Source organism: Myripristis murdjan, chromosome 18, assembly GCF_902150065.1.
Source record: "Myripristis murdjan chromosome 18, fMyrMur1.1, whole genome shotgun sequence".
Lineage (NCBI taxonomy): Eukaryota > Metazoa > Chordata > Actinopteri > Holocentriformes > Holocentridae > Myripristis > Myripristis murdjan.
This window is the reverse complement of record NC_043997.1, coordinates 20,322,507-20,348,374: the sequence shown is the minus strand read 5'-3', so window position 1 is coordinate 20,348,374 and position 25,868 is coordinate 20,322,507. Positions and strand designations below refer to the sequence as shown.

Below are 25,868 nucleotides of genomic sequence, written 5' to 3'. Positions count from 1 at the left end.
CACAGGCACAGAATCAGGGACAAATTTACATATCATTCATGCTTTCATTTCCCCACGTTGTCCCTCATTTATATTTTCCTCTATTCATCAAAAGAGAGGCAATGGAGAGAAGCGCACATGGAAGGAGGGTGGGACAAGGGGGAAAAGTTCGGAAATAAACTTCAGACCTCTGAAAAGTTAGTGCATATGTGATTTTGTTTTCTTTGTAATTTCAAGAGGAAAAACAAGTAGGTTACTTTGAGTTAGATGTTTTTCTGTTTTTGTTTGGCTGTGTCAGATATTAGAGAATAATAAATAAGGTTATGCGTGCACCTATAGCAAAGTCAAACCTTAGACTTCCCTTGTTAAAAATGTGTTTTTCCTCAATTTATGCTATAAAATGTTAAGATAAGATAAGATAAGATAAGATAAGATAAGATAACCTACAAAGCGCATGGTAGTTGTTGTGAATACGGAGTGGCTCATCTTCACCATAGAGAATCTTTGTTGGTATTGGCCGCGCGATGCTGCCAGCAGAGCGGCGGGAGGCAGACGATGTTCTCGTGCTGGTACAACGTTGTCCAATCAGATTTGAGCTCGCCGTTGTGTAGTCAGCTAGGAAACCAACAGGTAAACGCAGAGGCCAAACTGTCGTTATTTTGTGGGGTAATTTTCCGTTTTGTTTTGAAGAATAGTCTGCATTTACTATCCCTGTGTATTAAAGCTCCAAAACAACCGAGGAGAGTAAAGCAAGGTAAGATTATCTTTATGCAGTAGAAAACAATACAAACTTGGCCAATTCAGCCGGTTAACGTCACAGCTAGCTAGCTAATCCTAACTGACTTTAAAGTCTTTAAAGAACTTTATTCAGCCAGTAACATTTGTTGAAGTTTGTATTTTATTGACAAGGGCATTTTTTGCACTTGCATGACACTATATTCACATTATAGTATTACATTATATCCACATGCTTCCCTATTTTTGTCCTCAATGTTATTTGTTTTCCCAAAACAAAATACTAGCTTACTTCCATCCTTTCTATCCATTGTAAACACATTTTCTCCCCATTTATCGCTATCCTTATGCAATACTTATGATTAGCATGGCTCTATACAACCTTGCCCACATAGGTAAATGTAAACCAAAGCCAAATGTATGCTTATCTATATTCATTTATTTATTGGTTTGAAGTTGGTTGTACTGAAAGTGGGATTAGGGGACTACCAGCATAGGTAAAATGGGCACAGGCAAATGACATGAGATTGTGGGTGAGAGGCGCAGAATTTAGATAGAAGAAATAATGAGTTAGAGATGAGAGGGGAGAGGATCAGAAAATAAGGCTGAAACTGGGCATGCACACGCACGCACACATACAATATGTCCATTGTGATGGGTCGTGTTAAAATAGCCCTTCTCTGAAGGGATCAGAACATAACAGAGGGTTTCAGGACATTGGATCCAGCAGCTAGGAAGATAAAGTCTGTTCATAGAGCTCAGCTTTAGATTGGAGGGGATTCTTTCTCTGATAGGTTTTTTGCTCTGATAGCAGCAGAACGAGCCTTCAGATGCTTTCTTTTTGACATGTTATTCTTTCTGCTTCTATCCATAGTCTAAATCTGGTCCTGCTGTCTCATAACAGACTCTGTCTTTGTTGTTTTATCATGGCCGCCAGAAGGCAACAGTGACATAAGTATGTGTGTGTGTGTGTGTGTGTGTGTTCTGATTAGACTAAGGAAATTATTACATATCATAGCATTTCCGCTGAGTGTTGTGTCTATCAAAAAATGTTTTTCCTGCTGAGCCATCTGAAATCTAGCAGCGTTTGGGATGGAGTGAGGCCATGTGGAACTCATAGATACATTATAAAAAGCTGTTGACATAGGAGGCCAGACAGGCCCAGCGGCAAATTTATGGCAACATGATGACAGCCCATCCGGCCCTAAATTAATTCAATACCAAAATCGGAAAGGGAATCTGTAAACACAACTTGCTCTGTATAGTCTGCATTAGAAATGTAGTATCTCACCCTTGGACATAATGGCTGTATTTTTAGCAATACAGACAATTGCTGTGATCATTAGTTTGAGAAAACAGGAAGAAGACCTGGTTGTTGGTATTTGTTTGCAGCAGTACTGAATTTTATACATCTAGTTGGTGTTATTATGTTGTTTTTTTTAAAGAAGCCTCAATTTTCACTGTTGCCACACTGAAAATATTGTTGAAGCATTGTCTTGAAGCCGAGGTTGCAGCAAAATGTTTGATTTTAATTTGTTAAAATTTATTTTAATTCAGCCGAAGACAGTGTCTGGTCTTTTCTGATCAATAAAAACTTTGTTCAGTAATTCCGTTTTCTACATCCGCTTGGTATTATTATGCTGTAAGTGTGAACCCATTGGCATATTGTGTATCTTATCTCTATCAAGATATTTGGCATAAATGTTGAGGTATGAAATTTTGCCCATATTGTGCAGCCCTAGTTTGAATTTATTCCAGTAATACTAACTCTCTATAGTGTAACTCAACCCTCTCTCACCTGCTTTGTCTCACACAGGTATGAACATGAAATGACTCACAGTGCATAGCAGTCTTCTGTGAATCTCCTCTACCTTGTTGTGCTGCTCTTTTTAAAATATTGCATGCTATTTGTGCTTTCCGACATTACAGAGCTGAGTGTTAAAGATTTGGATTTTTAAAGTTTAGAAAGTATTAATAAAATCATAGCAGTACTATAGTTATACATCTTAATAGCTGCATTGACATGATGTGTTTTACTGTGTGCAACTAAAACATCAGGACCCCACTGGCATTTCTGCAGTGTCTCGTAGTAGGAATAGTTCTGGTATTAGTAGTAGTTATTGTCGTAGTTGACATAGTGGCAACAATGACCACATGTAATCTTGTAAAAGTAGCCACTTGACCAACACACGTTAAATAAGTGAACAGTATTTTGGATTCTGCTGAGGAGCAATATTGTTATTTAAGATGTCACAATTTAAGCTCCCCTAAGGCATATGTAAATCCTTTTAATTGATGCAAGCAATTTATTCATGCTGTTGCAAAATGTGGCCAACCCCCAAAAACCTCATGTAGAAAAAAAAAACTCAGGAACCTGTAGCATTTTGGATTTGGAAAATTGTAGAGAGCAGTCTGCAGGTGTAATATTAGCTTCCTCACAGCCTGTGGTCGTCAGTGTTCCTGCTCACTGAGGTGTGAACATGAAATGACTAACTGATGTGTGTCTAAATAGGGAGTAATTGATGTTGCCAAATAAGGGGTTTCCCTTCTGTAATGGTGATGATGACAGACACACACCACACACACACAAAGCACGAAACACACAATCACACAGACACGCTTCTCATAATGACAGGGTTTCAGATGGTGTGATTGACTCTGAACTCTGGGATTTTCCCAGTGTAGCTGACTGAGTCACAATAGGCTCTCCTTCTGGTCACATCCTCTGTTGCGTGACTTTTGTCTCTGACAGCCTCTCAGCCCAGACGTTGTCCTTCTGTCAATACTTGTGAAATTGTAAAGAAAAAGGAAGAGAGAGGAGATGGGATTTTTTAGCATATAATAAGCAATGGCATTATCAGTGATAAAATGATTAGTGTCTAGAAATGTGAACTAAATATTTCTTTGTGTTATGACATCATTTGAATGAACTATTAATACACTGTTAACACTGCAAAAATAGAAATATTTTATAATCTTATCATCTTCAGTACTCTGCTCCATTTTTAACTGAGTACTATTTTTTTCCTGCTTTAACGACGGAATTTCATTACATGAATAATTAAAGTTTCATCAAATAAATCAAATCAAATCTAATTTAATCTAATCTAATACTTCAGAACACTGCAGAACTGAGTATTGATTGTTTTCCATGGACCTTTGGCAACACTGCCAGTGTATATTATGTAGCACAGATGTCAGAAACAGTTCAAACTGCGGTAAATTACTGAGGAATTAGCTAACAAACCTCATCAAAATAAATTTCAGGAAACTGAAGTCATGCGGCCCTAAGTGGGGGTCTTCTCTGTATGCAGCTTGACCACTTCAGATTGTGCATGGATTCCTAAATCCTTGCTTTAGTGGCAACGTAACCATATAAGCCTCTTCCAAAGTCAGGCAAGACCCCAATGCACGTGCAAACCGAAATGTTTATAGCCTAGATTGTACTGTGATTTGCATAATTGTCCGCATTCATCTAGGCTATTTATTCATGTCCTATTTGTTGTTTATTGCTGCTATTTTTTCATCCCACAGCTAGTGTACTTCTTAATGATTGCTGTTGACTATATAGGTTAATTATCATTACAAGGCAGGGGTTTATCATTGTATTTTTGTTTTTTGTTCTGTTTTGTTATTGCTTGTTTTCTTCCCCAAGGCCTTATGAATTTGTTGGCTGCTGACTTGGCAAAGCTTACTCACAGGCATGGAAGAGCTGAAAGGCTTACTAAAACAAATACCTCTGAGAACATTTTTAGCTCGCTTGCTCTGGCTTTTCTCTGGCTTTTACAGATACTAACTGGTAGTTAAGTTAAGACACACAAAATTTTACATGACATCTTAGAGATGAAGTGTGTAAGTGTGCTCTGAATCCCTGTAAATTCATTTCAGCACTCCCCCTTTAATTTTCCATTCAACATCTGTGTTTTTTTTTCTTCATTGTGGTTTTCAGACTCCTGTCTCCATGCACACCAAAAAGAGGCCAGCGAGTTCCTTGCTCTCTGGGGGTCTGGTGTGCTGGCCATCTTTGTCTTTGCGGCAACCACCCAGGGTCCTGATTGTGGAGGCACTGCCACCATGGTGGTCCGAGACCTGCGCTGTTCTCTGTGAGGCCCTGGATAACGTCCTGTCCCTGGCCTGCAGTCTGGATGGCCCCTGTAGGATACCACTTCTCAGCCTGTACGCCATCAGCAGGCAGCAGGAGTGTCTGCTGCCGTTTGTGGTAAGGAAGACATGGAAAGGAACAGACACGCAGATATTTAATCAGGCACAAAGAGAGAGAGATTGCAGTTGCAGTATTTTGCTCTTTGGGGAGGGAAGTAGATTGACAGACGCTGAATACACTTGCTCAGCATACAGATTTGTACTGGGAGTGAGTGTCTGTTCATGCTAATCTAGAAGAACTGTTCCATTCCATGAAAAGAAGGAGCCAATGAGTACGTTTACATGCACACCATATTCCGGTTCGGCTCAATATTCCGGCTAAGGTAACTGCGCCGCGGCAACTGGAATATTCCGTTTACATGTCACTTGGCATGCCCCCGTGTTTCGGCGTATTCCACTCTCTGACGTAATGCGACACTCAGCCGCGGGGGGCAGTAGTACGCGTATAGGCGTCTGGTCTGCCGGAAAAACAGACGAAGAAGTCTTCTTCCTCATCTTCTTCTTCTTTTTCTTCTTCTTCTGTCGCTGTTTCTATGTTTTCTCCCATCGATATCCTCCGTGATATTTAAGTCTTTCATTAGCTGAAGGCAGACTGCAGTCTCCTGGCTCTTGCTGCTGTTCGCCCTGCCGTTTTCCCTGCTTGCAGGTAACCATAGCAACAAAGACGCCACAGAATTCCTTGTGAGTCGAGCATGCGCAGTCGTGACTGAATATTCCGGTTCGGGGAGTTTTCCGACTAAGGTGTTTACAAGCCCCAATATTCCAGTTGGAACAGGAATATTCCAGGGGGCTTATTCGGAATTCTCTCCAACCGGAATATGACCTTAATCGGGTTCGGTGCGTGTTTACATGACACGTGCGCAACCGGAATATTGCGAATATTCCGGTTAATACAGGAATAAGGTGTGCATGTAAACGTGCTCATTGAAATCAGCAACATTCAAATAGTTTGAGGAGCTCCTTTGAGGAATTTCTCCCTGCTTCTCTCGGTTGTTCCCATCTTTCACTCTGCCCCCCTCCCATTTTTCCATTCATCCCCTCTCTGTTTTCAGCAGGTTCGTGGCAACCTGGCCAGGCTGCGTTCCTGTGTTGAGGAGCTGAGGTCTATTCCAGGTGATGGCTGTATCAGAGGACCAGCCAGAGGAGGGGAGCTGCTGCGACAGGCGGTATTGGACAGCCTGCAGCAGTTTAAACAGTACACCAGACATACCAGCACTGGCAGCCAGGCCAGCAACAACACATCTGTGGAAGTGAGTAACCTTGGTCACGCACAACCAACATCTTCAGAAACCAGTTGCCAGAATTCCATTGGTCTTCTACAGACACAGAAATGTTGGCAGCCATCAACTAGTTTCTTTCCTTGTGAAGAAAAAATAGATAAAGTTGGCTGAGTTTATGTTTACTTGTTATGTTTTTGGCATTTAGCTACAACGAGCCAGTGGGAGTTAGGCCTAAGGGTCTTAATGATGAGCTCTTCAGTAAGGCACTTTGGCTGCTTCAAGGATCAATCCTGTGACAGTTTAGTTACAGGATGATGTTTCCAACCAAATATCATTAAAGCAATCAGAAATACTAAAAATGTTTTTTGAGATGTTAACCAGTATGTAGGGGCGGTTTAAGATCATAATAATAGCCAGCAATAGTACTAAATACTACCTCCTCATATACAAATGCTACCAATGAACTGCTGATGTTTTGGTGTTTTGGGTGCTTCAGCAATTCTCTTTTTGTGGGGATAAAAATCAAAACATAGTGAGCATTATCAGAGTTCATGATTTTTTACTTTATTTCTACTGTAACTGATTTGATAGCTGCACATAGACACCTTTTTAATGAACCTTTTCACCAGTTACTATGGGTTGTGAAAGCTGCCGTTGGCTATTTAGATCTCTTCAGATCTGTTATGAGGGAGTACCTCTGCAGCTCCAGACTGGCTCAAACTGAATAGGCAGATTCTGATAATCATGCTTTGCACTTTATGCTAATCCAGGGAATAGGCTCCATTTACACCTCTTCACTGAGCTCTCCTTGCATTCACTCTAATGCGTTTAGATGCTATAAAAACAATATTGAATGAGAAATTTAATTTGCATTTTTTTTAACCAGGTTTAAAAATTCTCTTCTTGCTGTCCCTTTTAGTGGCTGGGCACTCATCACATCTAATATTTGACAGACCACTTAAAACCAGCTTGTGCTCATTTGTCCTTAATGCAGGAAATGTGCTCCATTCATTTGCTGTAGAGCCATCTGTCTAGGAGGATTTGTGCCATTAAAATCAGCAAAGCATCAGTAGTTCTCAGTGCTTCAGTGCCAGCATTTTCAATCAGCTATCACTTACAAGCAATAAATTCATATTTAAACCACCTTCCTAGTCATGAACTGCACCCCCTTTTCGAACACTCCATTTAAAAATTGTTTCAAGGCTTAAAAATCCTTATCTAATCTGACCCTAATGTAAAGCTCGCCTGCATGATTAAAGTGGATTGAATCGTTGAAACAAATAAAAGATTATAGCCATCCCTCAAATTCAGCGGTCCATTGAAAGCTATTGCTTAGCAACAAAATTGAGCACCAGTAATTAAAAATCGTATCAGTGAGGGCATAAAAAAGTTCCAGGCCGTCAGTGTCACAGCTGCTTTAGATACAAGCAGAGAGTTTATGCGAGTAGTTAGCAGATATTACCGAAAGAATCTCGTGTTAAATTTAGATTATAGGCAGAATGTGGAGGCAGACGAGGAGCTAGCTGGTCACAATCCGCCTTGTTAAATCTGGACAAATGATCCTCTGGAAACAAGGCTCTGGGTTGTTGATGGAGCTTTTTCAAATACAGCCAGCTTTATTAGGAAGCTTTGGACAGATGATTACACTAAGACCCGCTGTTTTCTACAGCAGCAGATATGAATAGCACTATTAGGGGACAGACAGACACTGAGCAGACACATGGCCTTGTGTATGTGTGTGTGTGTGTGTGTGTGTGTGCATACTTGTGAGCAGACCCTCCCTCTGTGTGGTTGTGTGTGTGTGCATGTGCGCCTTTGTCTTCTCATCCACATATGCACATTCTTGTGTCTTTGCTCTTGTGTTGCGCACAGAAGTCCCTGCTTACATGTAGATGTGTCTCAGTTCATGTCAGCCCATTCACAGAGCAGAGTTTTGGCCAAACAGAGCAGGAAGTAGAGAGCAGAACAGTCCAGATAATCCCATTATATTCATAATTTGCTGTTTTAATTTGATTCAGCAGCATGCACACCATCGGCTTATCTGCCCACATCAGGCATGCCCCTGAAAGCTTTCTGCTGTTTCTGTCATAAAAAGTAGCAGTTACCAATGTTAAACCAATAGATACTACTTGGGTGTAGAAGTTTTCTTTTGCAGCACGATGTCAGTCTGCTGCAGAAACATTAAAGCTCGGCGATATCAGCAGTGTCAGGAATTGAGGAAAAACATATTGTAGTTCATTATCAGTGCTTTAGTTTATTCCCAGAGTCATGAAACATTTTTGGACATATGAGAAAATATTAGTTGCCAAGTATAATAAACATTAAAATAACAGATGTTGTGGCAACAAGGCAGTTACATATTTTTAATTAAATCATATTTTTGCAGTTTCTGTAGAGTAGCCTAGTTTTTATCAGGTTAACATTCAGTCTGTCAGTTTGTTTTAGGGTGGAAGTTCACATTTGTAAAAAGTACCACTTTTATTTACCATTTATATTTAGCAACTGGAGTATACTGTATGTCATGTCCTTAAAGCACCACAGAAATATTGCAGTCAGACAAAGAATGCTTTACTGTGGTGATGTTGTTTTTCTTACTGTCCACGTCAGTGGTTATATGAGATAGTTGCAGGAAATCAGTGATTTATGCGATTTAAACTTGGCCTGTTCTTTTGAAGATGACATATGAACTTGAAGTTGAAATGCAATTTTGAACTTTCATAAAGCCAGTTGGAGCAATTCAAATGAGTGGGTTTTTAAGGAGGGGAGGACAGGAACAACAGTGAGGCTTTATAATGGTGAAACTGAAATGTGTGCATGTGTGTTTTTGATGAGGTTGGGGAGGAGCAGCTATGTTGGTTAACAGAAGACAGGATCAATCTTAAGTGGATAAAGAGACTACAGTAGATGGTCATAAACCACAACCTTTTCCTTTTATTTGCAGAGTAAGTCTGATGGAAAGATTGGGTCGTTAATGCCGTGCTCAGCTGGCACTTAAACAGTGACATAACAGTGAAGCTCCTGAAAAGCATTTATCATTATTATTATTATTATTCTCTTTTCCTGTCCAAGATTTCTCCACAGAGAACATGACAGAGACAGGATGTGGTGTTTCACTGAAGGACTAAGGTGACTGTTAGCACTTTAAGCCAGCATTCGGTTGTCGGCCCTCGATGGGCCTTCTGTGTCCAGTGATCACTTGTATTATGTGTGGTGTGTTCGGCACTGTCAGCCCTCATCAGCCTTCCTCAGTGGGTACCGACCAATTCAACATGAATCAGCAGCGGAGGTCATCATGGAGAGAGAGCTTTATGATTTGCAGTTCAGATTAAGCAAATCAAGACCTGAGAAGAGAAACAGAAAACCAGTTGTGTTGATATTGTGAAAACTGGCTACCAATCTAGCTAACCAGAGCTAGTTGTAGTACACAAACTCTCCTCAGCAAGGAAAAGTCACTTGGCCTGACAATGCCAGTGGCAGTTGCACATTTTCACCAGACATGTTCTTGATTCGTATAACAAAACTGTTTTGCAATCCCAAGGTCTCCGCTTTACTTTTTTGAGACTACTACCACCTCCTGACAGGGAGAATTACTTTCTCTCATGCAGGTGCAGAGGTGCTCCATGTTGACCATCAGCTGTAGTCTATGTGACACATTTTAGCAAGAAACATGAAGGGACGCAAAGTGCTCTGAGCATCTGTCTCAGTCAGAGAACAAGCTGTCTCAGTCAGAGAACAACGCTTGTTCAGAGAACAAGCGTTGATCCTGGGCATTAGATGTTGTGATGGTTTTACCCTTGAGGGTAAGGTTAAGATGAGGCAAATAATAATTCAGACAGCATGAAAACACAAAGCAACCATAAAAAAACAGCTGACTTCTGAAAGCAGGTTGACTGAGCACACCAACACCCTGCTACACACACTGAGACAGTCAACAGGTTATGGGTGAGAGGTGTTTAAGAGCATATGAGCTCAAGTTGGTTAGAGTAGAGGGTTCCTGTGTGTGTGAAATAACATGTCAGTTACCGTTGTGGTTTCCAGGTGTGGCTCCGTGGTTTGATTTACAGTTTCATTAGCCACCATGTTGTTGCCACAGCCCTGCACCATGACTGTCAGTACGTTCATGCTAGTAAAAGAATGAATCAATAAACACTGGTTGTTGCCAGGTGTGGCTAACTGATTTTTCACATGAAACTACAGATTGTTTTCAGTTGAGGTCCCAGCTCTCATCTATACTCAGTGCCTTACTCCTGTTAAATTGAGAGTTAAAAAACATACAATATCTTGATTGCAGACAGATTGCAGTCACGCAGACAGTTTTCAAGTACCAAGGTCCACATAAAAAGCATGTAACCCACAGAGCTGGAATTTTAATTATTTATTTGACAAGGTAAATTCCAGGAAGTGCTTTTGAGCGAACAGGCATCTTGTACTTTCTGGCAGAACTTGTCCCTATTCACAGGTCTGCCCTCAGTAGGGCAGAGGGTGGAGATGATTGAACTTGACTGAGATTTCAGCAGTATTTGAGTGTTCATGATTGAGTGACCCTTAAACCCAGAAGTATGACCAAAATCTTAGAAACTAATAAAATAAGATTTTTTGCCTCAGCTTTTTAAAAAGTTTACTGTCCAGTTATGAAAATTAAACATGTTGTGAGGTTTCAAAGCCATAGGGTTTCTGTGCACTGTGAGGTAACATTGCATCAGTGAAAACAGAAAATCTGATATTGTGTCAACAGTAAAAATGACAAGAATGAGGGTGTTGATGGTAGTGGTGATGTTGACTATGACAGTAATGATACAAGGATACAAGGGTACAAGGAAGTTTATTGGTCATTATACAACAGGTTGTATAATGAAATTAAAATGTGGTTCCCTCTTGATTGATTAATTGATTGGATAAAAAATAAAATTATTAAACATGGAGGAGTGCAGATGGTGCATTTAGTAGTCTCACAGCCTGAGGGAAGAAGCTGCTCTGTAGTCTGGTGGTACGGCAGCGAATACTACCTGACGGCAGCAGGGTGAACAGGCTTTGGCTGGGGTGGGTTTTGTCTTTTAGTGTCCTTTTGGCTCTGCACAGGCACCTCACCTCCCCGATATCACTGAGGCTTGGTAGATGGGTACCAATGATGTTTTGGGCAGTTTTAATCACTCGTTGCAGAGTCTTCCTGTCCTGGGCCGTGCACATCCCATGCCAGTTTGTGATGTTTCCAGTCAGGATGCTTTCAATCGCTCCTTTGTAGAAGCTGACAAGAACTTGGCGTGGGAATTTTGCTTTCTTAAGTTTCCTTAAGAAATGCAGCCATTTCTGAGCTTTTTTAACCAGGGCAGAGATATGTGAAGTCCATGTCAGGTTCTCTGTTATGTTGATTCCCAGGAACTTGAAACGGCTCACTTGCTCCACCTCAGCTCCGTTGATGTAGACAGGGCTGTGTGTCTTTGCCTCCTTTTTTCTAAAATCAACTATCAGCTCTTTGGTTTTGCTGACGTAGAGCAGTAGGTTGTTTTCAGTGCACCATTCTGCAAGATGGTTGATTTCCTCCCGATATGAAAACTCATCATTGTTGGAAATCCGGCCGATGATGGTGGTGTCATCCGCGAACTTCACAATAGAGTTCTCTCCATGTCGGGGGTTGCAGTCGTGGGTGTACAGCGTGAACAGGAGGGGGCTGAGCACACAGCCCTGGGGGGCTCCGGTGTTGAGCACTAGAGTGGAGGAGGAGAGACTGCCAATCCGAACTGACTGGGGTCTGTTTGTGCGGAAGTCCAGTATCCAGTTGCAGAGAGTGGTACTGATGCCCAGAGTGTTCAGTTTTCCAATCAGCTTCATGGGGGAGATTGTGTTGAAAGCTGAGCTGAAATCAACAAACAGCATTCTAGTGTAGGTGTTGCTTTTCTCAAGGTGAGTGAAGTGATGACAATAATGCTAGAGAATGGATTATGACATTTATACAGCACATGTCTATTCCATGAACTTGTTCAAATATTGGTGACAATAATGATATTTGGAAGTGGACACTAGTATTTAATGAAGACTGTGATGATGCTTTTTTGGGCAGATATAGCCAAACATCAATCTGTCTATTAGGGCTGGGCAGTTAATCGAAAAATAATTGAAACCGACATTTAGGGCCCTTAACCGACATAATCCTGCCCATGTCAGTTATTCCGGTTACCACATCACAACACGTCACATCACAAAATGCTCCTGTTGTCATCGTAAACACAGTCCGTTCCTCCTCACTCAGGCTGTACACTGCAAACTTCCAGCAGTTTAAGCAGCACGGATTAAAAAGAGAGACACTAAAAGAGCCTCACCACATCGTTTAGCCCACAACCAGCACACAACTTGGCTGCTGAGAAAAGCAACTGACGTCATGACGTCATACGTCCATCGCTCCATGATTCTGGGTAGTGAATAAGAATAAGAATAATATAGATATGATAATAATATATAGCCTAGATACTGATGATTAATTATTGTACTACTACTACTACTAATAATAATACTACTAATAATGATGATAATAATCATTAAGGAGCAAAATTCTGAGAAATTAATATAGCCTGCTTACTATGCAGCAGGGCTCTCAAGTCTCACGCATTGGGGCGTGAGACACACGCATTTCAACCCGTTCACATGCTCACACGCCACACCTTGTATTTCTCACGCAGAGAGATTACCAGGATAATGCCCACCAAGTTGTGCTGCTATTTTTTATAACAGTGGTAGGGCCCTATAATTTCCGCGTTCAAAGAATTGCGGACAGAATCGCGGAATTAGCGAAATAAAACGGAATCTGTTTTTAATGCGGAATATCGCGTAATTTGACATAATTTGAATGAAATGCTGTTTTTGTGTGGAATATGAACGTATGTCTGGCAAAGGCAAAGAAGATTTCCAGACTACAGCAGTGCACTGACATGGATTGTGTAACAAAGCAAAGAGTTGCCACTCCGCTCTATTTTCACTGGCTAACAGCAGCACACTGGCTTAGCTTGTCTGTTCAGAGAAGCGGTATCACTTTGGCTTATTTTTCAATCTTTGTTATCATATGCATACTACTGCTCATTCATTGGTAGCTGAATTGTTAGGTCTGTTTGATAATCAACTTACATTTTTAAAACAATAATAATAATAATTTAACATATTAAATTATTGGAGTCAAGTTTTGTTTACAAAAGATTCAAGCTATAATAATCGGTAATAATCGTTCATTAATCATAATCGAGGTAAGAAGTTCAAATGATCGTGATTTTGATTTCTGCCATAATCGCCCAGCCCTAGTGTCTATTGATGTTGTCTTCAGGATGCCACATAAGGTCATTCCCCATGACGTCAGGTGGACATTCATAAGATCTTCATTAAGTTATTGCCTCAAATAGACTGTCCCATGCAGCTTTATAACATCTGGAACCTGAAACTTGACTGAAAAACTGGCAGCATAAATCCCCCAAGTTAACCGTTCTTAATGTACAGGTCTGCATGATTTGTTCACATTATCAAGTTATGTTTTCAGCTCTTGATTTTGAATTCTCCATGTTTACCTATTGTAGCTTAAAATGTGTTCCTCAATCTGTGTTCCCAGGTTACTGTGGTGACCAGCCAGCCAGGGCGGGGCATCATACACCAGTTGGAGGCGGGGCTTAGAGATGCTGACCTAGTGTCACTGAGGCGGCTCCTGTTGGTACAGATCACTAATGCAGCAGACATGGGCAGTGACACTCCGTCACCTCAGGACCCATGCACTGACAGTGAGGGTAGGAGAAACATATACAAACATATAAGGATGGTTTGGGGATTGGGGACACACAGACATACATGGTTAATCAGACACTCCCACTCTCAGTGGTATGTACAGTATCCATGTAGTACATGTACTGTATACAGTCAAACAAACAAGGAACTGTATGATTATGTTCTATCTATTGAGCAGATTTACTTTACTCAACCTCCCTTCCCCCTGTACTATTCCCTTGTGTTTTCTTAATCACATGCAGTTGAGCTGTATGGTCGTGACCCATTTCCTACACTTAAAATGTTTTGTACTGTGTACCATATATCTTTATTCAACACTCAAGGCACATGTCATGATTTAATAAATAGAACTGGGCTGCAACCCAAACATCTGTCAATCTTCCCAGACACTCTAATTTCATAATGATATGTAATTTTATTGTAATTACAAGAAAGTTGAAGCTGTGTGGTCCTGAGAAAAAGAAGAGAAGTGTGAGAGGGAGAAACTGAGAAAGATGAGACAGGGAGAGGTAGGGAGGGACAGAGGAAATGGGAACAAGGCCAAGAGAGGTGTGGTAAGCAGAGTGCTGAATAAACCAATGAAGTGTTTCTTATAAAAAAATATTCATACACCATTTGAAATATTTATGCCATGCAGATAAATAGTTACTGGTATCAGTGGAAAAAATGATTGAACTGACTACAGTTTTCTTGTCTCAGGAATGTGTGGTATTGGGTGTTGGAAACAGGATAGTTTCCAAATCACCATGATAACTAAGCCAATACTCTTTAAATTATATAGATAAGCCACTGTACACATTTATGCAGTGACAATCACACTTCAGTCTTTATAACAACCACTGAGCAGTTCCACAGGAGCAGATTCAAGGCAAGCTGTTGATAGTAATGATTTGGTCACACTGATTTAACTCTACTTGCCCCCCACAACTGGAAGACTGATCCACAGCTAGAACACCAGAAAATATGGTCTAAATGCTGTGGAAATGTATTATTAATTGGGCTGTAGTCTTTTAGTCGACTGGTCGATTTATTGGTCGATACGTTCTTGGTCGACCAAAATCTGATTGGTCAATTATTTGCCATGTTAATTTTATCAAGAGTGAAGCACTAAGTGCTAGTGGGGGTGTTTTCAGAACAAAAGGTTTCACAGGTAACAGTCTGTCTTCAGAACACCCCCCTTGTTTTCACAGTTTTGGATTACCCAACCCACTGGCGGAGACAAATAGGTAGGCCCGTATGTTCTGAATTCAAGAAAAAATTAGGTCTGGTTTTCCGAATATTTGCTTAATTAAGAACGTTTCATGAACATTTAGTCCTCTACCATGTCAAAGATGTCATCAGTGTGGCAGCATTTTACCAAAATAGATGGAAAAAAAGTTGAATGCAAACTTTGCAAACAGCAATTTGCGTATCACAGCTCAACGACCAACATGGCATATCACCTAAAAACGGTAAGCTAACATGTCTGCGTTAGGTTGCTCCATCAGTTTTGAGTATAAACATATCAGAATTAGTCTAATAATCATTTTATAACTGCAGGCACACACACCTGCGACGACGGCAGCTTGACATAGTAATATTTTCGGAAATCATAGGCTATGATATTGCATAGGTGCACGTGATGCAACGCTGTCAGAGCCGACCGACTCGAGTGTGTCATTCATTGCAAAATAATTAGGTCAAAAACGATTTAATGTACTGCAAATACTAGTTGTTTAAGTTTATTTATAATTCATTTAGGCGGACAAGGCTACCAGGTAGGCTACTGCCCAGTTAAATAATCTAAAAATAGCTATATATAATAACTTTTTTTTTTTTTTTTTTTTTTTTTTTGTATTTCCGCCGCCCCCCGATAAGTCGACTTTTGGTCGAAATTTCAGAACTTTAGTCAAGGAAGATTTTCTTTAGTTGACTACAGCCCTAATTATTAGGCTCATACTTAAAGATAATACAATTGCCATATATCATTTTTATCATTATTATGATATAAACGTTCAAATAAGAGCCACAAATAAACTGCAGTTATCTCTGGGCCTGTACAGTTTGGATAAATTCCTGTGCATTTATGAAATTTTTTGATTGACATGACTCTCATTCTGGTGTCTGTGTCCTCCACTGCCTAATAAAATGGCAGTGCCTTTAAACAGAGAAATGTTTGGAACTGAGTGTTGGAGAGTTGGTGTCCTGCAGTTACCACATTTCCATCATACTACGGCCTACACCCTCTTAGTTGCACCGATTCCATTGGAACTAGATCATTGCTTTCCTCCACAAATTGTTTTCTTAGAAGTGTTTATAGCTCTCAGTGTTAGAAACATAACAGTCTCCCAGACTCCTTGATACTATGGTTGGTACACTCCTGATTGCACCAGTACCAGTGGGGCCACTAGATCACTGCTGTCTTACACTGCATTGTTTTCTTAGAAATTCCCCACCCTATAGCTTGTTCCATTAGAGCTCACAGTATTTCTGCCCTATTGATTTTGCAGAAAATATTGATGTTTTTGTGTATTTCTGTTGTCTGAGTTGTAACAAAAAAGAACTGTTTTTCATTCTGAGTTTTGGGAACATGACAAATACATGCTATGTTATACCATACTCCCCAGCAACTATGATTTAAGGCAGACAGATACAGTTTTCATGAGTTCTTTGGCAAGAAATAGTTCCTAGCAAAACTTCTCACCCCCAAGGGCTGTGGATTATCCTGGATATCGGTGTCACTGTTTTTGGAAAGAGCTGTTGAGTTTTTCACATGTAATTTCTTTATAGTCTGAGCTCCAGAAAATAATAACTGTCCAGCGCCATTCTACTGGGGTCAAGGAGGCAGCCTGGAAACCTTGTCAAATCACAAAAAAAACGCTCTGCATGGATAGATCATTAGGGGTAATTGTATTTTGGGGAACTCTTCCTTTAATCTGGGACTAGGCTGTCGTCTTATGCCTGATGTAAAAAATTAGGCTTTTGAAAGCATCCAATTGTTGCTTTTTCATCCCCATGACATTCCTTACTGTCACAGTAAACCCAGGAAGAACATTTTGGATTAGGCAAGAATAAGCCAAAAAAGACAAGAGAAATAGGGCAGAGTTTCATCCAAAAGCATCAGTGACCTCAGAGTTTGTCTGGCTCAAAGTGGAAGCAGGCTTATATCAAAGATAAGAAGTTTATCTGTCGAGCCATTATTAATTCTGCTCAGACTTACAGGATATTCACAAGGATCCTTAGATTGTGCTTAAAATCAGTTTAGTGTCTGACACCAAACACCCCAGTGAAAGTCAGTAAAGAGGTCAAAGACCTACTTGGGTCACTACTGTGACCCACTTGTTGAACGCCATACTTTTATCTGCACAAACTGCACAGAGACTATCGTGTAGGGTGAAAATTATAAAATTCAATTCATATTGTATTCATAGTATTATTTCACTGTTATAGACTGCAGTGTGCACAGTACATCTCAATCTGCAACCCAAACGCTGCCATATTGGAAAAATGTTAAATATTTTGACTTCACACGAGCGGTGAGTAAAATGGACAAACCACAAACCACTGCATAACTGGGTGATTTCTCATCACTAGCAATTCCAGTGGGAGACAGAATAACATTTTTGATTTAGCATCCAAGTACATGAAGACATTTATTCTTATTCTTATACAAAAATACGATTCTAGTGAAGTATTTTCAACCACATCAAAAGGGAATGTAAACTAAAACAATACTTAGAAAATGCAGTATAACCTTGTGAGTCTATGCCTTCTCTTCGCCTTTGTTTTAGCACCATAGGAAACATTCTGTCTTTGTTTTGGTAGAGATATTTTCAGTATTCCTTTGACTTTAAGTTAGATTTCACCTTAATACACAATTTTTGTGCAAAGGTAATGATATTCCACAGTTCAGAGAGTACACTATATTACCAAAAGTATTCGCTCACCCATTCAAATGATCAGAATCAGGTGTCCTAATCACTTGGCCTGGCCACAGGTGTATAAAATCAAGCACTCAAGCATGCAGACTGTGAAACAAGACATTTGTGAAAGAATGGGCCGCTCTCAGGAGCTCAGTGAATTCCAGCGTGGAACTGTCATAGGATGCCACCTGTGCAACAAATCCAGTCGTGAAATTTCCTCGCTCCTAAATATTCCACAGTCAACTGTCAGCTCTATTATAACAAAATGGAAGCGTTTGGGAACAACAGCAACTCAGCCACGAAGTGGTAGGCCACGTAAAGTGACGGAGAGGGGTCAGCGGATGCTGAAGCGCATAGTGCAAAGAGGTCACCGACTTTCTGCACAGTCAATTGCTACAGAGCTACAAACTTCATGTGACCTTCAGATTAGCCCAAGTACAGTACGCAGAGAGCTTCATGGAATGGGTTTCCATGGCCGAGCAGCTGCAGCCAAGCCACACATCACCAAGTGCAATGCAAAGCGTCGGATGCAATGGTGTAAAGCACGCCGCCACTGGCCTCTAGAGCAGTGGAGACGCGTTCTCTGGAGTGATGAATCACGCTTTTCCATCTGGCAATCTGATGGACGAGTCTGGGTTTGGAGGTTGCCAGGAGAACGGTACATTTCAGACTGCATTGTGCCGACTGTGAAATTTGGTGGAGGAGGAATTATGGTGTGGGGTTGTTTTTCAGGAGCTGGGCTTGGCCCCTTAGTTCCAGTGAAAGGAACTTTGAATGCTTCAGGATACCAAAACATTTTGGACAATTCCATGCTCCCAACCTTGTGGGAACAGTTTGGAGCGGGCCCCTTCCTCTTCCAACATGACTGTGCACCAGTGCACAAAGCAAGGTCCATAAAGACATGGATGACAGAGTCTGGTGTGGATGAACTTGACTGGCTTGCACAGAGTCCTGACCTGAACCCGATAGAACACCTTTGGGATGAATTAGAGCGGAGACTGAGAGCCAGGCCTTCTCGACCAACATCAGTGTGTGACCTCACCAATGCGCTTTTGGAAGAATGGTCAAAAATTCCTATAAACACTCTCCTCAACCTTGTGGACAGTCTTCCCAGAAGAGTTGAAGCTGTAATAGCTGCAAAAGGTGGACCGACATCATATTGAACTCTATGGGTTAGGAATTGGATGGCACTTCAGTTCATAGTATGAGTAAAGGCAGGTGAGCGAATACTTTTGGTAATATAGTGTATCTGTGTGCATGTGCAACTCCCTCCTAAAGCTATAAACCAGATATTTAAGCCCATAATCTGTGATATTCCACAGAGTTAATACAATATTGGAAGTTCTGGAAAGCCCTGTCCATCCCTGAGTTTGAACTGATATCCCTGAGAACATTCCCTTCTAGAACCTGAAAGTGTTCTGGAATACTGGAATTCAGAAGTCTTCTGTTGCTGAACGTGGGGTCATTCTAGAACTTTTGGATTTGGGAGTATTCTGCTCTACAACCTGGAGCAATTCTGAAATTTGAGAGTGTCCAGGAATCTGTGAATGTGCCCTGGAAGCTGGGAGCACCCTAAATGTATATAAACATTCTGGAGTCTGGAGGCATCCTTGAAACTGGGAGTGTTCTGGAATCCGGGAGCGTTCTGGAATCTTAATTGTGTCAGTGTGAGAGATGCTATTTGGGTGGGAATGGTTTGTGAAGGGGCGAGTTTGTGGCACACGTGTCTCCCTTAGCACCAAACTATTTGTTTTAATGGTGTGTGTGTGTTTTTGTGTGTCAGTCATTCTATGGAGTGTAGTATATTATGGGAAGTGGGTGGGGTGCCCATTTTCCGTTCCAAAGTGAAACTTTGAAGCTGCCTCTCTCTCTTGTTCTCTCTCTCACTGTCTCTCTCTCTCTTTCAGTCTCTTTCTTACTCACTCGCACTTTTCTCAAGACAGGAACAGGGGTCATGACTTTTACAACTAGCATGTACAAGGAAAATCACTTACAGTTTTCTGTGTGTCCTCCCATGGCGGCTAACGGTTTCACACAACCGTTTGACACTCTGTTGTCTCTGTTACATCACACCCTGACACTGCTGTGCCAACAACAAAACCTATCTTGTGGGTGTATGTGTCTGTGTGCCTGCTGCAAAGTACTCATGACCAAAAAGGAAATAACAAAGGGGCTCAAAAGGTGCTCCAAAGGCATGCACACACACATACACGCACACCACTAAAAACTAAAAATGCTAAGTTCGGTTACATTTCCTCTGATCCCTCATCAGGCAAATAAGTCCTGCAAACATGCACACACACACAGGGACACAGTTGTATCAACATCATAGAGAAGCTTATTAAATGTTAGTAAGATGACAGCTACACAAGCGTAGTCTTATTTCCCAAAGAAGCCCTTGTGCTCAAAATGTGTGTGTGTGTGTGTGTGTGTGTGTGTGTGTGTGTGTGTGTGTGTGTGTGTTGTCATGTTTGTGTGATTGTGATACACCATGTTTTATTTTGTCAGACAGCACAACTTAGATATCCTGCAGAGCTTCTCAACTCGTGTGTGTGTGTCTGTGTGTGTGTGTGTGTGTGTGTGTGTGTGTGTGTGAAGGCCAACGCCTGATAAGCATCCTGTTTTTATTGAAACTCAACGAGTGTATGGGGACATGGGGAAAAAAATCGAGGCGCTCTGGATTTCAAGGCCTTTTTCTGTAATTGTACAGTTGAGCCCAATTGAGGAGACATGGAAATGGGTTATAGACAGAGACCAAGAGAATCAGAGAGAAAGAGAGAGTGAAGGAAGAGTGCAAGAAAGGGGGATAGACACAGAGGCTGCTTTTGGCACTCGTGGTTTTGGTCAGCCACCCAACCAGCAGTCAACAAGTTGTCTCCTGACTTCTAAATGTCTGTTATTTAGATTGATGAGAGACGGAGAAAAATCCTATTTTTCTTTTGCAATAAATTCACGCTGAAAACCATTGCTTTGGCCAGGCTCATGAGTGCCTGAGTGAATTCATTATAGCTGTGCAATTGCTGTGAGTGTGTGATAGTGCCAGTTCAATGTATTGTAGAAGGAAGGCAGGATAAAGAGGGTAAAGGTGTCACGAGTTGTATGTTAAGATTAAGTGTTGTTTATATATGTGTAAAGTAATACTAATAATTTCTGATCGGATTCATCTGTATTGGTGTGAACCTATGGATCCTTCAACTCAGCTCACAATTTGTATCAATACCAATGCAGTAAGTGTGACCACAGCATAAGATATGGGTGTTTGAGGTTGTAATTGTTATCGATCATGTGAAATGTTTATGAGTGTTTTCATGAAATAGCATTAAGTATCATCTAAAGAAAAGCATGATTTCTAAAAAAAAAAAAAAAAAAAATGTGTGATTCAAATGCACGTTTTCCCCATGAAACTACTAGCTGTAATGGCTTGTTTCCACACTGTGGGCGGCTGAGATATTGCATCACGAAATTCAGATCAAGAATAACTAGCACAGAGGCTTACGACAGCCTGCTTTTCTTTTTCTACGGTTCGCCAAGTGTTGCAGGGAGACTCTAACACTCTTGTTTCTTTCACCCCAGCTACAGACAGTACACACTTCTCTGCTTCATTAGCCCCTATGATGAAATTGTTGTGAGAGTTTGATGAAACTTGAGGAAATTATGCATCTCGCCACCACATTCTGGCATTTTCAAACTTAACAGTGACAGGCCCAAGGGGAACGCTGGAATGATAAAACAAGGTGACATAGTTCATACTGACTGGCCCAGTGGGGGGTTGCATGGTTTGTGGCTGACAACAGGTTTACTGTTGCCTCTTTTAAAGCATTGGCAGAGACATCATAGGGCTTTGCTCACTTTTGCTCTCTGATTGGCTTTACACAGAGCAGAGGATTGTCATGGATTTTCTCCACTTTAAGGCCACTCCCTGCTGAGCCATCCGCCTTGCCTTATTCCTTTACATATGTGGTGAATAAAATGTTGTCACTTCACAGCTGTTGGATTTAGCAGATGGAATTTTGAACACACTTACATCTCAGAAACAAGTTGCAACATTAATCCAGGTTTTGTTAAATTTAGGCCAGTAGATTTTAAGATATTTCATTTTAATAGTGAATGCACTTGTACTATACCCAACTTAGTAGATACCGAGGTCAGTGAGTTGAAAAAGTTCAGATAGAGTGATAAATAGAAGTGGAGGAGGGAGAGAAAAAGAGGAGATTAAAAAAGACTGATTAGAGGAGAGACAGAAATGAGGCGAGACAGAAAGAGAGAGGAACAGACAGACACACAGGTGTAAACCACATCCTCTGTTGGTGGCCAGGTGCCCTCTGGTCCTCTGCATGACTGGGGTTACCAAGGAGACAGGGTGACAGTAGGGAGGGTGTTACCAGGGGAAACAGACAGAGGGAAGACAAAAACTAGACTGGTGATATTTCATTGACAGACGCGCGCGTGCACACACACACACACACACACACACACATACACACACACACACACAAAGTTAAGAGACTTGCAGCACTGGCAATGTGCAGGGGGTGTGTGTCCCCACCCTGCCACACTGTGTAATATTAACAGCTTTTTGAAGCCCCTTTGTTGGTGTGTGTGTGTGTGTGTGTGTGTGTGTGCCCTTTTGCAATCTGTTGCTCACAGAGTAGCCAATGCCTTTGTTTCTATCCAAACCTTATTTCAGAATCATTCCTACCACATGGTATCATTTTAAGATGCAACACACACATTTAACACACACACACACAAGACAAAGAGTTTGTTTACTCTCTCATTTCCCAAATTCTGAAGACAGTTTGATGGTTTCTAAACACAAACATCTGTTTTTGGTGTCACACCTCACATCCTCCTCACTATTTCCAAGACATTTTATTTTAGCAAAGTCATGGTCAATAGCAGGGGGGCGCCACTGCGACAGACAGCAACACACACACACACACACACACACACACACACACACACACAAACCACACACTAACTGTCTGTCATGAACACCTGGGCCTTTCTCTCCCAGGCAGCATCTCTCTCTCTGCTCTTTTCCCTCTCTCTCTCTCTTTGTTTTTGTCTGACCTTGCTTAAACACAAACACTTAAACAAGACAGAGAATAAGTTTGAAGACAGTTTTGTTCTACTTCATGCTTTCCTACATTGTTAAGAGTTTGCTCAGAGTCTCTCTCTTTTGTGTTCAAATGTGAAGAAATACATTTTGTCTGTGTCCCATAGCCCTTTGTTAGATCTCATCCAGTCACCCGATATCAGAATCAAAATCATAATCAACTTTATTTTGGTCAGTTGTGCTTAAACATAGAGGGAATTTGACACTAGTGCTTACATATATTGCTCAAAACAAAAAGAAAATAAATAGGACTAATAAGTAAAATTTGTATTAGGACTGTATTGTTTGTAATTTATTCACTGGGTCGGCAGCTATTGCACACTTGTCTGGTCAGGAATGAGTCTCCTCTTTCTGTGGTCCTTCTCAAGATTTCTTCCATTTTTTTCCACTGTCATGGGGCTATCGTCCTGCTTGTTGAAAACTTGTGGGCAGACCTTTAAGCCCTTAAGACTGTAGTCACAAACATCATGTTGCTGGTAGTGCTTAACAACAGAGATGCCATGGCTCATAATTAGTGGAAATGTTGGGCATTGAACCCAGGATTTCATACATGCAAAGCGCTCTACCACTGAGCTCCACCCTGGCACAACTGCAACACTCAGTGGCTTTTATTGGTGCTATACTGTACCCAAATAGAAGTTAAGGGATTTTTTAAACAGTGTTACTGTAGTTTAAATGTGATGGAAAAGTGTATTTAACATGGGTATCTCTGTTATTAGATTTTCAGTTTTAAGAAACATTTCAAGGAATACACTGACTTTTTAGTAAACAAGCTGATCATTTTACACATGAAAACATTACTGGCAGTTTCATCTCTTCATCTCATATCTATTACTGTCACTCTGATCAGAACAGACACTGCAGCTCACTGTGTAACTAACCCTAACCCTAACCCTACAGTATATTTATTTGATGGTCACAATATCGCCGTCTTGTTATCCTTGGTTTCCAGTAGAATCCAAGTTTTGCTGACTTTATACTCAGACGGGAATATTTTCAACTCCAAATTGGAAACTTGTGCACTGACTCCCTTCCCTCCCTCTCCTCCTCATCCATTCCTTTGGTTTCTTTCCTCTCTGTCTCTCCATCCATCCCTTTTCTTGTCTTCGACCAAAAAGTTTATTATAGCGCCAAGATGTGGAGATGCTGGGGATTGAACCCAGGACCTCATACATGCGAAGCATGCGCTCTACCACTGAGCTACATCCCCTTTGTTTTTTACCAGGTGGATGTAAATATTTGACTGTTCAACTATTAACTGCTGACTCATTTAAATAATGATTTAATGAAGGGGTAAATAGCATCAACCTTCTGAGCAGAAATAATTTAATGCATCACCTTTATCATATTTTTATGCACTGTCCATGCAGATCACCACTTCAAGAATTTGGCCATGTTCACAATGTTTTGCTTTTTTCTTTTGATCAATGGCATGTTTAGATTAAAGTCAGTAAGTGAGAAGGAAAGCAGCTGCTTTGGAAAAGTACTGCGCCTGGCATCTTCTTGGAGAGTGAGGAGCGTTTTTCACTGCTCAGAAAATGTGTTAGAGGAGCAAACAAGACATGGACTTTCTGTGAGCCAAATAATCACAACAAAGTACAGGAATGAGTTCAAACTGCATAGATAGCTGACAGCAAAAAAAAAAAAAAAAGCATTGGCAGAAAAGTTATTAGTAGTCATTATTCCTATGAGAATGAGTCCATGTGGAGCACATTTTCTGTGTTGTGTAGTTTCTGCTTAGTGTGCAAGAGCTGGGTGCAAGCACTTTTTGCTGAATAATGGTACCTACGGGAGGCAAACGTTATGGAGACAAAAGTGACATTGTACCTTTTTTTTTTTTTTTTTTTTTTTTTTGGATCATAGGCATAAAATGCTGTTGACACAGTACATCAACAAAAATAGTGTGATGCCCTTTTTCGCAATGTCTGTTTTAAGAACTAGCCACAAAGTTGAGTCACAAAGTTGAGTGATTACTGCCTTGTTAATATTTCCACTTTTGTGTTATTTTAGAAAAAAAAAAAATCTTCAAATTTATAGATAACAGGTATTAGTGTTGGAGAGGGAAATCCTCTGTTGCCTTCTCTGAAGCCTCCATCTGTTACCTCTGAGCTCTCAGATGTGCTGTGTGATGTTAGTGAAGCTCCTTTAATTGAATGTGAGCGAGAGACAGAATCAGAGTGTTATATCTGACAGATGAATAGATGATAAGACTATTTTTCGTTGCCTGACATAAGTCATCTCAGCATGCAGATAAGCTTAAGTATTATCTTTGGAGACACTGGAATCCTTATCTATTTGACTGATGAAAGGGACGTTGTCGCTGCTCTATAAATTATCATTTTCCCAATCTAGAGTTTTGCAGATAACTGTTTGTAAGATAAGCAGCACAGCAACAAGTAGGAATTTTGTTTTGTGCAATCCTATGTGTTTATGTCTGAAGTAGTGCAACCAAAAGTTGCACTACTTCAGAAGGGTTGTTTTATCAATACTGTGTATATTTCTTACAATCAGTTTTGTTTGAGTCACACATTAGTGGTTGATCGAGTTTTCACTGCAAGCTGCCTATGCCATCTAGTGTCTTATTCACTGTGAAGTGCTGATGGTGGATTAGTCCACAATCTATTTGTCTCAGCCTCATAACAGCTGATGTCACTGTTCCTAGTCAAGTATTGAATGGGTGGGGCATCAACGCAGCAGCAATGTAGCATGTAAGTAAAAAGGTTCAGCATATATGATGTCTGCTTCTGCATTTTAAGACCTCATTTTTAGGTCTCTGCTCTCTCTGTTATTTGGATTGTTTGCAGTTTTGTAGTGGGGTCAGATGATGATAGTGTGTGTTTGCTTGACATTTTTCTTGAGGTGAGGCAGTTCTCTTGCAGTGACGGACCACCACTGCTGCTGATTAAATGTGGCCTAGTTGGAAACACAGACTCTCTGAGTCTATATGTGGTGTGACTGAGAACAAGACAAGATGTCAGTGAATCACAGTGGGAG

General features: G+C 40.8%; 1 protein-coding gene and 1 non-coding gene across 2 annotated transcripts in view; one reads left to right on the top strand and one right to left on the bottom strand.

Annotated features, from left to right (window-relative positions):
• Nucleotides 1-662: 662 nt before the first annotated feature.
• The window catches only part of m1ap (meiosis 1 associated protein), a 53,750-nt gene continuing 28,544 nt past the window's right edge, over nt 663-25,868 (top strand). Inside the window, exons 1-4 of the mRNA XM_030075742.1 lie at nt 663-733; nt 4,664-4,933; nt 5,928-6,125; nt 13,684-13,855. Of these exons, the coding sequence (XP_029931602.1) occupies nt 4,676-4,933; nt 5,928-6,125; nt 13,684-13,855 (628 nt within the window). The 5' untranslated portion in view covers nt 663-733; nt 4,664-4,675. The remainder of the gene's footprint in view (nt 734-4,663; nt 4,934-5,927; nt 6,126-13,683; nt 13,856-25,868) is intronic.
• Nucleotides 24,013-24,084, bottom strand: trnaa-cgc (transfer RNA alanine (anticodon CGC)). The gene has a single exon. It is a non-coding gene; the product is annotated as a tRNA-Ala (tRNA).